Raw genomic sequence first — 14255 nt, 5'->3', positions numbered from 1 at the left:
GTCCAGGGTCACCCCTGTACAGAAATCAGATCAGGACAGGAAAAGACTGAATGCACTCTGTCTGTGCCCAGGCTGGCTGAGGACCAGCTGACAGCTGCACATACAGAGCACCATCCCCTACAGCATTTGAGGGAGATTTGAGAGACTTCACCACTGACCTTCTGCTCCCTCTGCCCTTAACATTGCAGCAGTGTCTCAAGTTAAAGTAGTTTATTCAAGATCTACTGCAAGGCAAAGGAAAATTCTCTAGGCCAAAGCTGCAAAGATGAACTGGGCACAGTTTTCATCTCCAATTTCCATCTTCCCCTCCAAGCAAAAAGAAAAGAGGATGTCTGTACTGGGCAAGGGCTGTTCCAAGCAGCACATTTCCACAATAACAGCCTCCTTGTGTTCTGCTTAGGTTGTTTGTTTCCTTACTAACCTGTCCCTGCTTGTGACATGAAATCACAAACGTGCCTGTTACATGGTTTCTTCACTCGAGGAAACCACAGGGACTAAGCTAAGCCCTTCAGCTGACTCCAGCCAACAGGACTGGAGTGGAAGCAATGGATGTCCCAGGAATAATAAAGACAATAAAGTCAGACCCTGGCACTTGGCTGAAAGCAACAGTAAGCCTCTTTTACTTAAAACAAACAAACAAACAAACAAACAGAAAAGCTGGAGATTAGAGCCAGGATCATCATTCAGGTGCTTTTACAGAAGTCTGCCAGTCTAGACAAGAGGTGGAATCCACCTCAGGAGGGAACTATATTTACTCAAAATGGGGAATGTACCATAAGAAGTTAAGGCAGCACCACCCTGCAAACCCTCACAATATTCCCATTCCACAGGCAGGGGATGCTGGCCTGGGAACAGCTGTGCTGGGAGGAAGCAGCAAGGCCCACCACACCTTGTCATGAGTTAGGAACACATAAACTTATCTATCTCAAGCTCTACACCTGAGAACTGAACTTGTCAATGCCCTTCAATTTCAAACTTTCTTCCCAAAGAACACTTTTTGGCTTAAAATCAAATTTCAAAGTTTGCACTCTGAAAACTCCAGCCTGAATTTTAAATTCAAAGTGTGTTGAGACTCGCAATTTGACTTTTATGTCAATAACTGCCATGAATTTCCCCCTCTACACAAAACAGATTAAAAAACATGCCAGGAACAGGCCAGGAGCAAATACACTTCTGGAAAAGTCTTTATGTGGTGGTTTAACCATTTATAACCAGCATTCAACTGCAGGTCACAAACTAACATGCTCTTTTTCAAGCTCTTCTGCTGTGGAGGGGGTTTGGAGAGAGCAGAAATTTCAGCTTTAAACAAAAACATTGGGTAGCTTTGGCTGCTGGTGCAACTACTCACCAAACCACAAGAGTGGTGAGGGAGCAAACAGCATCCCCTCCCACCTCACACATGATCAGACCCATTGGGAACATCTCACTGCAGACAGCACTTCCCAAAAGGTTTTGTTCTCAAATCTTGCATGGAACTCTGGAAAATGCTGATTTTTCAAGCTGCAAAGGGAGCAGATACTGTGTGTTTTCCTCTTTTTAAAAGGCACTGAGAGGGTGAATCCAGTGTCTCTCTGGCCCCACCAGCTCTGATCTGCTCAGAGGCTCCCAGCCCTGAAGGAACATGCAAAGCACCAACACCTCTGGTTTAGCTCATTAAATGCTGCAGCTCCAGTAACACTGCTTATCCCACAAAAAACAACTGACAGATAAAGCTGGATTCCCTCAAAATCCATCAGGGAAAAGGGCTGAAGCTGTGGTTATCCACACCATCTCCCAGGCCAAACCCTCAAAAGGGGAAACATGCCAATAAAGGAATGGGACAAGCGAGTTCAGAGACCACCTGAAAGCTCTTGGGGTTGTAAAAACAGGTTACCCAAGAGCAGCAGAGATGCATGAAAGCATGGAACACTTGCAGGGACATTTCCCCTGCAGAGTTTAACATTCACACAAAGATCCAGTTGGTTCCTTTCATTGTTTGGTCCAAGTGCACTAAGGCAAAAGGTTTAATTACATAATTACACTCTCCACAGCATAATTTTGTCTGCAGTGCACTGCACAACAAAAGCCTAGAATTAAAGACAACAAGAAAACCAGATTTTCAGTTCTGATCTGGATCTTAATTTTATTCTTCTGCATTTGCATTCAGCTGTACAATTTCCAGCCTGCATTATAGCTTTATGAACACAATTTCTCCTTCACCTGCCCCTCCTTGGATTGAAAATAATTAAGTGTCTGTAATTTGACAAGGAACAAGCTGCACCCTCCAGCAGAAGCACTTGCAACTGCCCTTGGCCAGAGAGCAGAGTTAAATAATGTTCCCAGTATAGAGACAAACATTCAGGCAATAGAATATTAAACCCTCCAAGACAGTTTATTCCATAAAAACTTTGTTTCAACACTTTTTTTAATCTCTGGTTGGTAACACCTGATGAATGATCTGAGGGATATGGCCACGGATCAGGATGATCAGATAACAGAGTTTAAAACTGAGACAGGGAGAGGCAAACAGGAAAAAGCTGTTTAATGTCTCTCCATCATAAGGCCCATGAGACATCTCATGCTACAAGAAGTAGCAAAGTTCAGAAGAAATAGAAAGAAACACAAAAAGTAGTTAAAACATGGACCTCCTTATCAGAGGATGCTGTGGTTGTTCAATATTTACTCTGGCTCACAGGACTGTGGGCTAATTCCAGGCAGTGACATCAGCTGAAAGCTGCAGAACGTACAGAAACCCCTCCAGAGCTGCAGGAAGCTGGGGAATATTTTAGGGGCTATCACTGCTCTTTTGCTCTCTTCTGCTGTGTCCTGAGCTGTGAGCTACTGCCTCAAAATGAGAACATGAAAGTTTGCCAGCATCTCCCAGAACTGCAGCCTTTTCCATAACTATTGGCAAAACAAAGAAATCCCACTTCACATTTATAAAAGAGTTATGAACTTTTACATGTCCACACCTCATATCTCATCTGTCCTGTTTATATCAGAAATTAGCCCCATGTTTTTGAGTGTGGTGGAGGTGAGCTTGTAGCTTTGGAGTTTGTTTTTCCTAGAGGTTGTGACTACTCAAGAGCTTTGAAATGATTTCACATTTCCTTATAAAGGACAAAGGGCTGTCCTTTGATAAATAACTGTAGTTGGATTCTATTTTACAGCACAGCCACAGAAATAATATTAAGTCTCATAGAATTATTCCCTGAGCTGAGATGGGCTAGATTTACCACACAGTTGAGTCTCACTAGGCTAAAAATTTATAAAGGCTCTTTCTGTATTAAAAAGAAGAAACAAACAATCCAAACCTCCCCAAAAACCTCTCCACACTTTTGCTTTTATTCCAGTGCAAAGCTAAGAGAAATTTGCTAGAACCAGACAGGCAGTTAGTAACTCTCAAGCTCACATATTATCTACAGTTGCAGATAAAACTATGTGAAAGCTCTTTAAAAGAGACACATATTGTAACACCAATAAGTTTTTCAGCACTGAAGTCCTGAAAAATTTCTTGAGCCTAGAAACCATTGCTTTCTGTTCCACACCAATGCTTCAGTTTGGGGACAAGATGAATGAAGAGTCTCAATTTTCTGAATTAATCAAAAAGAAACATTCTAGTTCTCTCCATTAGAGACAAAATGTCCCAGGGAGCAGAAGCTGAAAGGCTCTGAGCTGTCACTGTAATACCACTCCATTGCTAGTCAAGATGTCCTGGGTACTGATCCTGCCTTAATGGAACACAGGCATCTCATTCAAAACCAAGGAACACTTTGAACAACAGAAATATTCCTCTGCTTGTGGTTTTGCACAAACCAACTTGCTCAGGGACATGCTGGGTCCTGCCTGAAATACCTCAGCACCATCTACAGGAAGCCAAGGGCTCGACAGCACCTCTGGAGCAACCCTGGAAATTGGGCTGGAATTGCAGAAATCAGCAGGCACTTGGAAATGCTGGTTGGAGCAAATCTCAAACGGAGAGCTGGGCTCCATCTGCAATTCAAAGTGCTCTCTCCACTCCACTGGCTGCTCTCCCACAGCCAAAGGCTATGCCAGAAGCCTCTGTAAATTTAGAACAGCACTTTGTCACTGCATGCATCCAAAGGTTTACCCTTCCCAGCACTCCCTTCTCCTTTAAAAGCAACAGAGCAAATCTTTCCATCTTCCCTCTGAGGTCATTCATACTCCTCCACACTCTCTAGGTGGCCTAAATCCCTCTTGAAATGTGGTGTCCAAACTGGATAAAATATTCATTACAGCAGGAGTTTTACAACTGTGAGCAGGATTGGTGCCTATATTACAGACAAGACTTATTTTATGAATTCTTGTCTATCTGGTTTCTTTTTGTAACCCCATGTCACTTATGACTAACCCTCACTTCACAGAAGACCACACAGACTTCACTCCAGAGCTGCTGCCACACAGGAATAATTAATTCATCCTGGAGAAAATTGTATTTCTAGAGCTTTTTCTACCTTACTAAAAAATAATTTTAAATCTATGCCTGCCTGGCAAGGTGCTGCAGCTCCTCTCAGCTGATCTGACTGCAGGTATAACAAGCATATTTCCTATGCTCTCATATGAAGTATTAATAGAAAAGCCCTGCAGAACATTTCCTTATCACCCAACAACACTGTCAGCTCCTTTTCAAGTACAGCTTTCCAATCAAGCACACAGGCACTTCAGATTTTTACCAACACCAACAAGGTCTCACATTTGCTTTTGACAGTGTCATACAAAAGTGTCAAAATCCAACTTGCACCACTTCTTCCCCACTCACAATGCCTAAATGAGGGAGAAACTGCCTTGTTTTACAGCTGGGGGCAGCACCAAAGCGCATTTCCCCATGGTCTGTTTATTCCTCCTTATCTCTGGGAAGGCTCACATCAGCACAGTCCATGAGCTCTGCGTTGCTACAGTCACAGCTAAATGCCACAAGATGTCACTGTGTCCCTAAAATATTTGAAAACATGATTAGGGTTTGCCCAGTCATAAATACATAGCCCTAGAGGGAGAGAAAAATATAACTGGAATATTAGAATTATAGGCTGCATAAAAACTGCCTTCCTTAAAAGTTTAGTATTTAAACTTGAGTACTTAGGTTTTGTGCAAGGTGTGTGGAACCACATACAACATTTCTTCAAACAAGATGAAATTCACAGCTCTGGAACACAAAGAGCAGCTTAGCAGAAGTTTTCTGATGCTCTTTGCTATCATGAAACCATTTAGGCTCCCAGTGCTTTACCTTACAGGGCTCTGATCCCCTCTGTACGTGAGAAGCCACAGCCCAGGGAGGATAAAGGGTTCCCTGAGGAACTCCAGCCTGATTCCCTGAATCCCTGACAAACACCCCAAGCAAGGGGCACAGCATCTTCCCCCACACAGAGATTCTGTGTCCCTCTGTCCAGGCCCTTCCCCAAGCACAGTCCTGGCTGCAGGAGCCTCTGGGCCCCAGGAGGCAGCACTGACAGGCACAGGCTCCTGCTAAAGTTCAACAACAGCCCCACACTGCTTTGAAACCTCTGCCAGAACTTCTAACCCAGTCAAGAAACAGCATGTTACACTTTTCATTCTGCTGGAAGTCTCAGCATCTCATCCAAATTTGCTGCCCTGACATGCACAAATGGGGCCAGGCCAGTACCTGACTTGCCATCAGTGCTCCTGCAGCACTTTCCCCTTAGCTACAGGTTTAGAGCATTTCCCCAGTGCTGTGATGCCCCTGTTATGGCACTGGTCAGTTCTACACTTCACTTGGCAATAGGTGGCCCTGTGCTAAGGAAGAAAATAATAATTCTTGAAGCTGTGACAGGCATCATCAGCTTTTAACAACAAGACAACAAAGACAGACCAAGGTAATGATTAGGATAGCAGTTCTGCAAACATTTCACCTGAATTCCAGGCTTCACATTGCTCTGCCTGGTTTAAACCCAAATCCCAATGATTAACAGCATGAGGAAGTGGATAATATCCTTAGGAACAAAGCCAAGTGATTTCAATGAGAAACAGCATAGTATGAGTCAAGACTGAAAGGCTAAAATCCAACTTACCTGTCATATGTCTCTTTGAGATCTCTGGCCAGTTTGCACTTGGGTAGGATGTGATGAAAAGGTGACTGGGGCCCTTCTGTGGCTATGGAAAGATTCAAAACAAGAAAGCAAATAACTGACTTCAAATCAAGGAGTTTCCTCTTCCCCCACTGGGTATCAACCTGTATCTTAGGGGCAGAATTTGTATCATTTTAATCTACAATTACCTTTCAAATCTTTTACAATAACTCAAGTTACACGTTAAAATGATAATAATTGCCAACTTTTGCTAAACCTCAACTCAGTTAAGCACATGTAACCAAATTGGACAAATGATGACTTTAAATGCTTTGTTTTTCTAGATGTTAGCTTTAATTTTTAATGCTTGCAGCAAGATAATGCATCACTGTCAGAGTTCACCGTAAATAGTACATACTGCTATGAGCATTACAGTTACAGAGCATTTTCCAAGTACAGTCTGTAAAAATGCTCTGTAACTGTTTGCTAGCCAGGTAACAGCACATAAGAGTGAAGCTTCCACATAAGGAATCTGGTGACTCAGCAGACAGCATTAAAGCATGCAAAACTTGCTCTAGGTTGGGTGAAGCTGGCCACACAGGAGCTCTTCCATGTCAGCCTGACAGGGAGAGGCAAACATGATGGCTCAGTGCACAGTCTCCAGAGATTGTGCTGAACTTAACTAGCAAAGAAATCAAAGAAACTACTTCACCTCTGTCACAGACATGTTTTATTGAAAAATCCTTTCCTTAGGATTTTTTCTCCTGAGAAGCTGAGAGGCCTCAGGAACAAAATGTAAACATTTATTATCTGCTGCTGTAAAATGCAACAGGTGCATCTTTGATTGGTCTCATGTGGTTGTTTTTAATTAATGGCCAATCACAGTCCAGCTGTTCAGACTGTCTCGGTCATTCACAAGCCTTTATTCATTCTTTCTTTTTCTATTCTTAGCCAGCCTTCTGATGAAATCCTTTTTTCTATTCTTTTAGTATAGTTTTAATATAATACATATCATAAAATAATAAATCAAGCCTTCTGAAACATGGAGTCAAAACACAGAGTCATTCTTGTCTCTTCCCTCATCCTGGGACCCCTACAATACCACCACACACCTCTAAAAATCACATCCCTGCATAGGGATAGTGAACTTGGCTGAGGCAAAATGCAGGGAAAAGCTCTCAGAATGCTGCAGAGCACCAAAACTTGTTCAGAGTGATCCAAGACACAAGAGAAGCAAGAAGGCACAAGCAGCACCTCTCTGGAAGAGCATTCCAGTTGAGAGCCCCTGCTGCTGAAAGCACTCACTCTCTGCCATGGCAGACACCTCGTCCTGGATGGCCAGGATGAGCTTGGCCTCGCGGGTCAGGTACTGGCAGCGGCGCTCCTCGTGCTGCAGGACGATGGCGATCCTGCGCGACAGGTTGTGCAGGCAGCTGATCACCGACGGGTCCGCGTTGGCCTGCGGGAGCACCAGCAGCCTCTGAGCCATGCAGGGACAACCATGATGGGGAACAGGCAAATGGTTTCCCACTGAGACCAAAAATCAGCCTCTTGACTGGAAATGAACAGAATTTTCTCTACCCACGAGCAAGCAGAAGCTTGGAGGTGTCCAAATGTAATTTGGATTTCTAAGCTCGTCTAAGTGCGTGAAAGGAACACCACACCTGGACAGGGATAGCTCTATCTGGGTTGATTTTCCAGTTGTTAACAGGCCTTCTACCAGCAGAGAGAAAAGACCTCAACTTCACACAGTGCAACAAGACAGTGTCAAGCTTTTTGAAAAGGCAGAATATCCCAGTGCTCAGGTTAAACTCACTGGCAGCACAAGGGCTGCAGTGCCTTTAACATGTCCCACTAACTCCATGTTGCCACACTGGTGTTTGTCCTAGGTACTGACAAGGCAGTAATTGGGTAACAATTACCAGCTCATGACCAATATTTTCATCCCAAATCTGAATTAATTTGAATTCATGCTCCCAAAAAATTCATAAATATAGCTTATTGCCAACACTGCATTTATGAAAGTCCCAGAAAGAAAGTGCTGGAAAAATCTATCACATCAGTACAGCTGCCAAGGGGGGTGAGGGGGAATTCACTAGCTCCAGCATGAGTCAGCAGCTGCTTCATGTTTGTTAAGACATTTAAAGGAATTTAAAGTTCTGGCAAGTGACCACTTGGCACAGAAACCAGCAAACTGTGACTCATCAGTTTTTTGACTGCTGTTCTTGCTGAGTCACGCCACGTTGGTAGCCCTGAAGCTCAAACACAGCAGGATCAGTGCTGATTATCACACTTGGGCCTTTGCCTGCTCTGTCTGCCCACTGCAGATGGACACTCATCTTTATCTCTGAGGGCCTCCACCCAGCTACTGCACTGCTCCATCCCGGGAAAAAATTTCCACTTGCTTCTTGCCCAACACTTTCCAGAAACCTGACTGCTCCCTGTGAACTAAGAGTGTCTCATTTGGCAAATGGATTTTGTGCTGCATCACACACAATTAAATCACTATCATCTCATGGCTGAAGGGCAAAGAAAGCAAGTTTTCCTAGAAGCACTAGAAATTAGATTCCAGAAAAATGTGGGCTAGCCTTCACTGTGAATGAAGGAGCATTGGTTTCCACACTTCTGCTGCCACATGGCTCAGTGTGCATCAATGTGTGCATTTGCAGGTGCATCTACACAAGCAAAGCACAGGGCTTTAACAGATCACCAAAACAACATCTTTTAACATGAGAAATCTACAATCAACTCCTCCATTGTAAATTCAGCACTCCCTGACCCAGCAGTGTCCTAAAGCACAGGAACACTGGATTGCCAGCAGAGCTCTGTAAACAATTTCTGGCTTGATTCAGGTACTTGTCCTGTGTGAAACCTTGCTCCTCATCTGAGGACAAGCCATGTCCATGTCACCACTGCAAAGCCAGTGGTAAGAAAAGTACCAGTGCTAAAAGAAAAATTCCTTTCACAAGCACGGAGCTGGAGGTTTTAAAATTATGACATTACATCCAGTTGAGCACAAATCAACCATTTCCACAAAGATAACTATTCCACCTCCCTCTTTTATTTTTAAAAAGGAAAAGAAAGCCAGAGCTCAGAAATCAAGTCATGCTTGAACATAATGAAATTTCTAGGGCTTTATACACCTAATTAGCCAAGCCAGGATCCCTTAACACCAGCATCTAGTTAATAGAGGATGCCTGAAAAAAAATTCCAGGCAGAAACTATGTATTTGTTCTGGGTTTTTGCTGAGCATTGAAACCTCTTTATTCTTCACTTGTACCTTCTTCTCATTTAGCTGTTCAGCTGCTGCTCCCTGGCACTCTCCCTTTACAGTGACCTCACTGCTGAGAGGAGGCAGCTTTCAAACACTGGCCATTAATCACAAAACAAGCCTGGAGTGTGAGCCTTCTGCATTGTCTCATGCATCCAAGGCACATCCCACTGTCAGATGGAATGGAGACAGTCCTTACCCTTAGTGCAAACACCACGTTGAACAGAATCATGGTGGGCATCTCTCTCTTTGGTGAGGGGTCAGTTTTGGATACCTGAAAAATATTTTTTAGAAAATCCCATTGGCTAGTGTCAGCTGGAGACAGTAACAAAGGGAAAGTAATGTAAAAAAATTTAAAAAAATATATAGTTAAATAACAAGTTGAGAAAAGAGAGTAGACAAATCAATATATAACATCAAATATGACTGACAAAATATAGAACTATGCTTTTGTTTTAACTGGAGTGTCACAGTTACTCTACAACACTGCCTTTGGTGAGCAGCTGTGAAGACTTAAACCAAACACAAGCATGGAAATGAGGGTCAGTTAAGACAGCACTCTTACTTAATGTCTCTGTTATTACATTTAGCATCATTAGAGACCTTAGGTTTAAATGTTTTAGCACAACTGTCAGATGTACTGTTAGGATTCCACAGATCTCAGGCCACACCTATTCCTTCCTTTCCTAAAATCCTCATTCAAATTCCATCCTGTTACAAGCTGCTGCTTTTATCACACAAAATATGCTCTAGAACAGCAGTACTAAACTAAAAGGTTTGATTTTTCCCTTCCTGCAGGATTTCAAACACATTATCCAGCCCCTCTATTCTCTTTGTAGCAGAGAGCTCCATTCCTAAGGCAGATTCAAACTTGCCAGTGAGAAGAAACAGCTGGAGCTGAGACAAGCAAGTGGAATTTGGACAGCCAGAGCAGCTCCAAAGGGAGCACGTGTCACCACAAGATGGAGCACAAAATGCAGAGGACATTCCCACCTCCCCTGTGGCTCCCTGCTCAACACCCACCCCATCCCCAGAGCAAACAGCTGGAACCTGCCAGGCCAAACAAAAGTTGGTCTCTACCCTAAGTATGTGCAGCACCTGAGCCAGGGCAAGCACATCTGCCCTTCCCCACAGGTTCCAAGCACCAGCAGTGAACTGCTCAGGACTGAACTCCAAAATCTGACTGCTTTCATTCAGGAGGCTCTACGTTTAGAAAACTAAGAGGTGATACATATTTGGGGTTTTTTTTTTGTCCTAAAGTGAAAATTACATTCTGTCAGAAAGGCAGTGATGGGAGAGTGGTAAAGGCAGTTTACTGTGTCAATCTGTTCTGGAGTTACAGGTTCCAGGACATCTTGTGAATTTCCAAGTGTAAGGACTGATCCTGGTCCTTCCTTAAAATCAGAGAAACGACCACCACTAACATCAGTTGGGATGCAGGCTAGATTTCATATCAACTCATGTCCAGAAAAAAAGAAGAAGACTGAGCTGGGAAAGAAAATGCTGAAGGAATTTAAAGAGTTCAGAACATTGCTACATAAAAAGCAATCTGGCACACAGGATTAAATGTTTGTGCTCTTGTAACTCCTGAATTTCATCAGGGTAAGAATTTGCTGAGCTGTCCTGTGGATTAATTTACTGCAGTATGAACTCTGAGGAAACTCAAAGCAGAGGTTGCTGGGTTACTCCAGACACTGCCTGAGCTCCATGGAAAAGCAGCTCCATCTGGTTCCTCCTGACTGCAGGAGGGTCCCAGATTTACACTGACACAAACCAGCAGAGATGGCTGCCACATCTCGAAGATTCTGGACTCTAGAAAGTTCTGGGGTGCCTCCTAGGGTGATAAGACACACCCAAAAAGAAGTTCCTTCAGAAGTAACAAAAAAGTGTTTACAACTCCTTATAACTTTATTTGCCCAGATGCAATTTTATTTAGACAAACTGAAGTGACATTTCGTGCAATTAGGATTAAAATGATTGGAAAGAATGTACAATAATAAGTGGTGAAAAAAATGCAAATACAAATTTTCAACCTCGTTTAGAGCACATTTAGGAAGCTGAACCTTTCAGAGGAGATTAATAAAAGAAAGAAAAATTATCTGAGGGAGAACAGGCCACTGCTGTTAGAGCCTGGAGGGCACCACCTTAAATGGCCCTGGCAGGACCTGTTCCCACACAAATTCCCCCCAAGTCCATGACCTGGGAGCCCCATTTAAGCTCAGCCCAGGGCCTGGAGCTGTGCTGTGTCCAGGATGGACCTTGGATCTGTGTCTGTCTCCTGGTTTAGTACATCCCACCCTTGTCCTGTCCCCTTCTGCTCCTGGCTGGGGTCCCAATACAGACCCTGGGCCTGGTTCACCACTTGCCTTGTCTGGGGCTGCTGATGGATTTGCACAGCTTGGGCACACTTGAATCCTGTCTTCAAGACAGTTTAACCTTTCAGGACTGAGTCTTGGTGATCCTTCATGACATTTCCTGCAGACTCACAACTGAGTTCCCAAAGTAGCATCTTTTGATGCTTTAGGGCAGCTCCTTGCTGGGATTAAAGCAGTCTGGTCCTCTAAATATCATGCAGCAGTTACCAACAAGCTGTTTCCACCTCTAATTATAGCTAGAAAGCAGGACAGAATTGGCAAGCAGACTTTTTCCCCTGAAAAAGGAATGACTTAGCAAATTCAATGAAAAATGAGACCAAAGAAGTTCAGTGACAGGGATCAGTGTTGGATTCAGAAATTACCAAAACCTAGTTCATTCCTACAGTTGAGCAGGAAGAAGGAACAGGACAGAGAATATCAGGAATACAGAAGCAGGTGAATTCTTTGCAGGATTTAAGCAGGGCCTTTTGCATAGCCCAGACAGCACACTGCTCTCATTCTAAGCACCTAAAATACAGGCCTTAGAGGAAGGTCTCAATGCAAACAGCAGCCTGACTTGGTCCACAAGAAAATTCTAGATCTCCTTCAACATCCTACATATTCCATCTAAGTTTTGTGGATCATCTTCAGCCTCAGGAAAAGTTAAAAGCCAAACAAGGCTGACGCAGTTTTTAGCATTTGTGAAGGGTTTTGGTGGTGTTTTTTTAACTGCCACACTAATTAGAGGTGCTAAAAGCTAACTTGCAGTAACTAAAATAGTGAGAAGCAGCTTTTTGAGTTGGAGTGCCCAGTTTTACTTCTCTTTACTCACACTGCTTCCCTACAGTAACCAGAAGAGTTTCTGTGATCACTGACAGCTCCCTCAGTTTGCCACTCACTCCACTGACCCAGAATAAGTAAAAGACAGCTTGGAGCATCAGGAAGTAAAAGCAGGATCAAAAGCCAACATGCCCATTCTGAATTGCAGGTTTCCTCACTAAAACCAGGCAGTTTGTGAGGAAGGCAGGTCCCCAGAGGGGATCTCATACCTACCTGCCCAAGGGCATGCTGGAGCAAGGTGGGATGGCCAACAAAGCGAACATTATCAATCTTCAATTCAAACTTTTTGCCACACATATCTGACTTGGTAGCCAAAATTGTTGCCAGGATGACATCTGAAAACCTTGAAGAGCAGAAACAGAAGTTATTACAGTTTTCAAAAAGCACACTCCCAAAACAGTCCTCCAAATACAGATATATTTAACTCCAAAGTTTTTAAGGCGTTGTAAATTGTGACTGGATTGCTGTACCTGGAGTACCACCAATTATGTAAAATTAAGGACCCCTAAATTACATCCCTCAGATCATCACAATTATAAAACAGGAAGCGTTCACAACAAAGACTGCAGGGTCATGCTCATTTAATTACATGCTCAGCAAAATACATTGAAAAGATTAGATGCAGTTTGCTTAAATATAAAAAGAGCTGGAGTTAGCCATTGCCTGGATTTAGCTGCAGGTTAATGAACTTACTAAGCAATTACATATTGACACAGCCTGTCACTCAAGCACAACAGAGATCTTTAAGCCACCCAGTATGGCAGAGGGGAAGGCAAAAAAGAGCTGATTCAATTAAAAGAAACACAGCCAATGCTCGTCCTTCCTTTCCCAAAGCTCATCAGTGACATTCCAATTGCCTCATTTAACAGATCTCAACCTGTGCTCAGCAGACCACTGGCACCTTCCAAGAGCTGAGCCCTGGCCTCACCTGGGCTTTCTCATTTGATAAATCACATTCATGACAGGCCAGGCCCTTCCCAGTGCCCAGGCATGGGGTTACTGAATTGCTCTGGACTGGTGAGGGCAAGGCAGCAGCTCTGAGACAGGAGGGCAAGAACCCACAAGGGGTCAAAGCCAGCTAAAAATCCCGTGTGACAAGGGAGGAATTCCACACTGCTCTCTCTGATGGCCTCAGAGCATTGGTCTGGTCTCTACCAACACTTGTTTTCCTCAAGGTGTCCCCTGGGACAGTGAAGCCCAAACCCACAGGGAAGAGGACTCAGCTGCTAGAGTAAATTTGTTGCTCTAAAATAGGAGCAGTGCAAGGCTTGTTATTAACAAGTTCTCTCCTCATCTGTTTTATAGAAGCTCCTACTTGACCAAATGAATTTCAGACCACTTTCTGATGAGAGCTGGTTTTTAAGAATGAAATGTTTATTGCATTTTGTGTATTTACAGCCAGGGATGTGTGCCCCTGCCAGACCATCCCCCTAGAGCAGGCAGGTAGCCCAGATAACCCAGTATCACTCGGAGAGGAGGGCAGGCATGGGTGTGTGCTGTGCTCACCTTATCTCTTGGCCACAAGTGAGCCCTCCATGCCCAGAGAAGCAATTAATGTAGCTTAGTCCTGCTTCCCTCTGAGTCATGGAGCACTACAGAAATTAAGACAAATGCACTCAAGGACACAGGGGGAATTCCTTTTATTTACAAATACTGGAGATGAAGGACCACACAGGTCCAAACTGCCAAAGCCCCTGGTGCTTGTACAAACAGGTCACTCTGACCACAGCACTCTGCTTATGTTTGGTTTATGGAAGGAGCAGCTGT

At 43.7% G+C, this 14255-nt stretch overlaps 1 protein-coding gene across 3 annotated transcripts in view; it reads right to left on the bottom strand.

The window, feature by feature from the left end:
• The window catches only part of NPRL3 (NPR3 like, GATOR1 complex subunit), a 43612-nt gene that overhangs the window by 21073 nt on the left and 8284 nt on the right, over positions 1–14255 (bottom strand). For 2 of the 3 annotated variants that reach the window (XM_066560571.1, XM_066560573.1), the window contains exons 3-6: positions 12702–12831; positions 9494–9568; positions 7329–7482; positions 6027–6108 (exon numbers count right to left, since the gene is read on the bottom strand). In XM_066560571.1, coding sequence (XP_066416668.1) covers positions 6027–6108; positions 7329–7482; positions 9494–9568; positions 12702–12831 — 441 coding nt within the window. Of the gene's footprint in view, positions 1–6026; positions 6109–7328; positions 7483–9493; positions 9569–12701; positions 12832–13416; positions 13461–14255 lie in introns of those variants that run through there. The other variant, XM_066560572.1, reaches the window with a different exon arrangement.

The sequence above is a fragment of the Molothrus aeneus genome, chromosome 16 (genome assembly GCF_037042795.1).
Source record: "Molothrus aeneus isolate 106 chromosome 16, BPBGC_Maene_1.0, whole genome shotgun sequence".
Classification (NCBI taxonomy): Eukaryota; Metazoa; Chordata; class Aves; order Passeriformes; family Icteridae; genus Molothrus; species Molothrus aeneus.
This window is presented reverse-complemented; position numbering and strand designations above follow the sequence as displayed.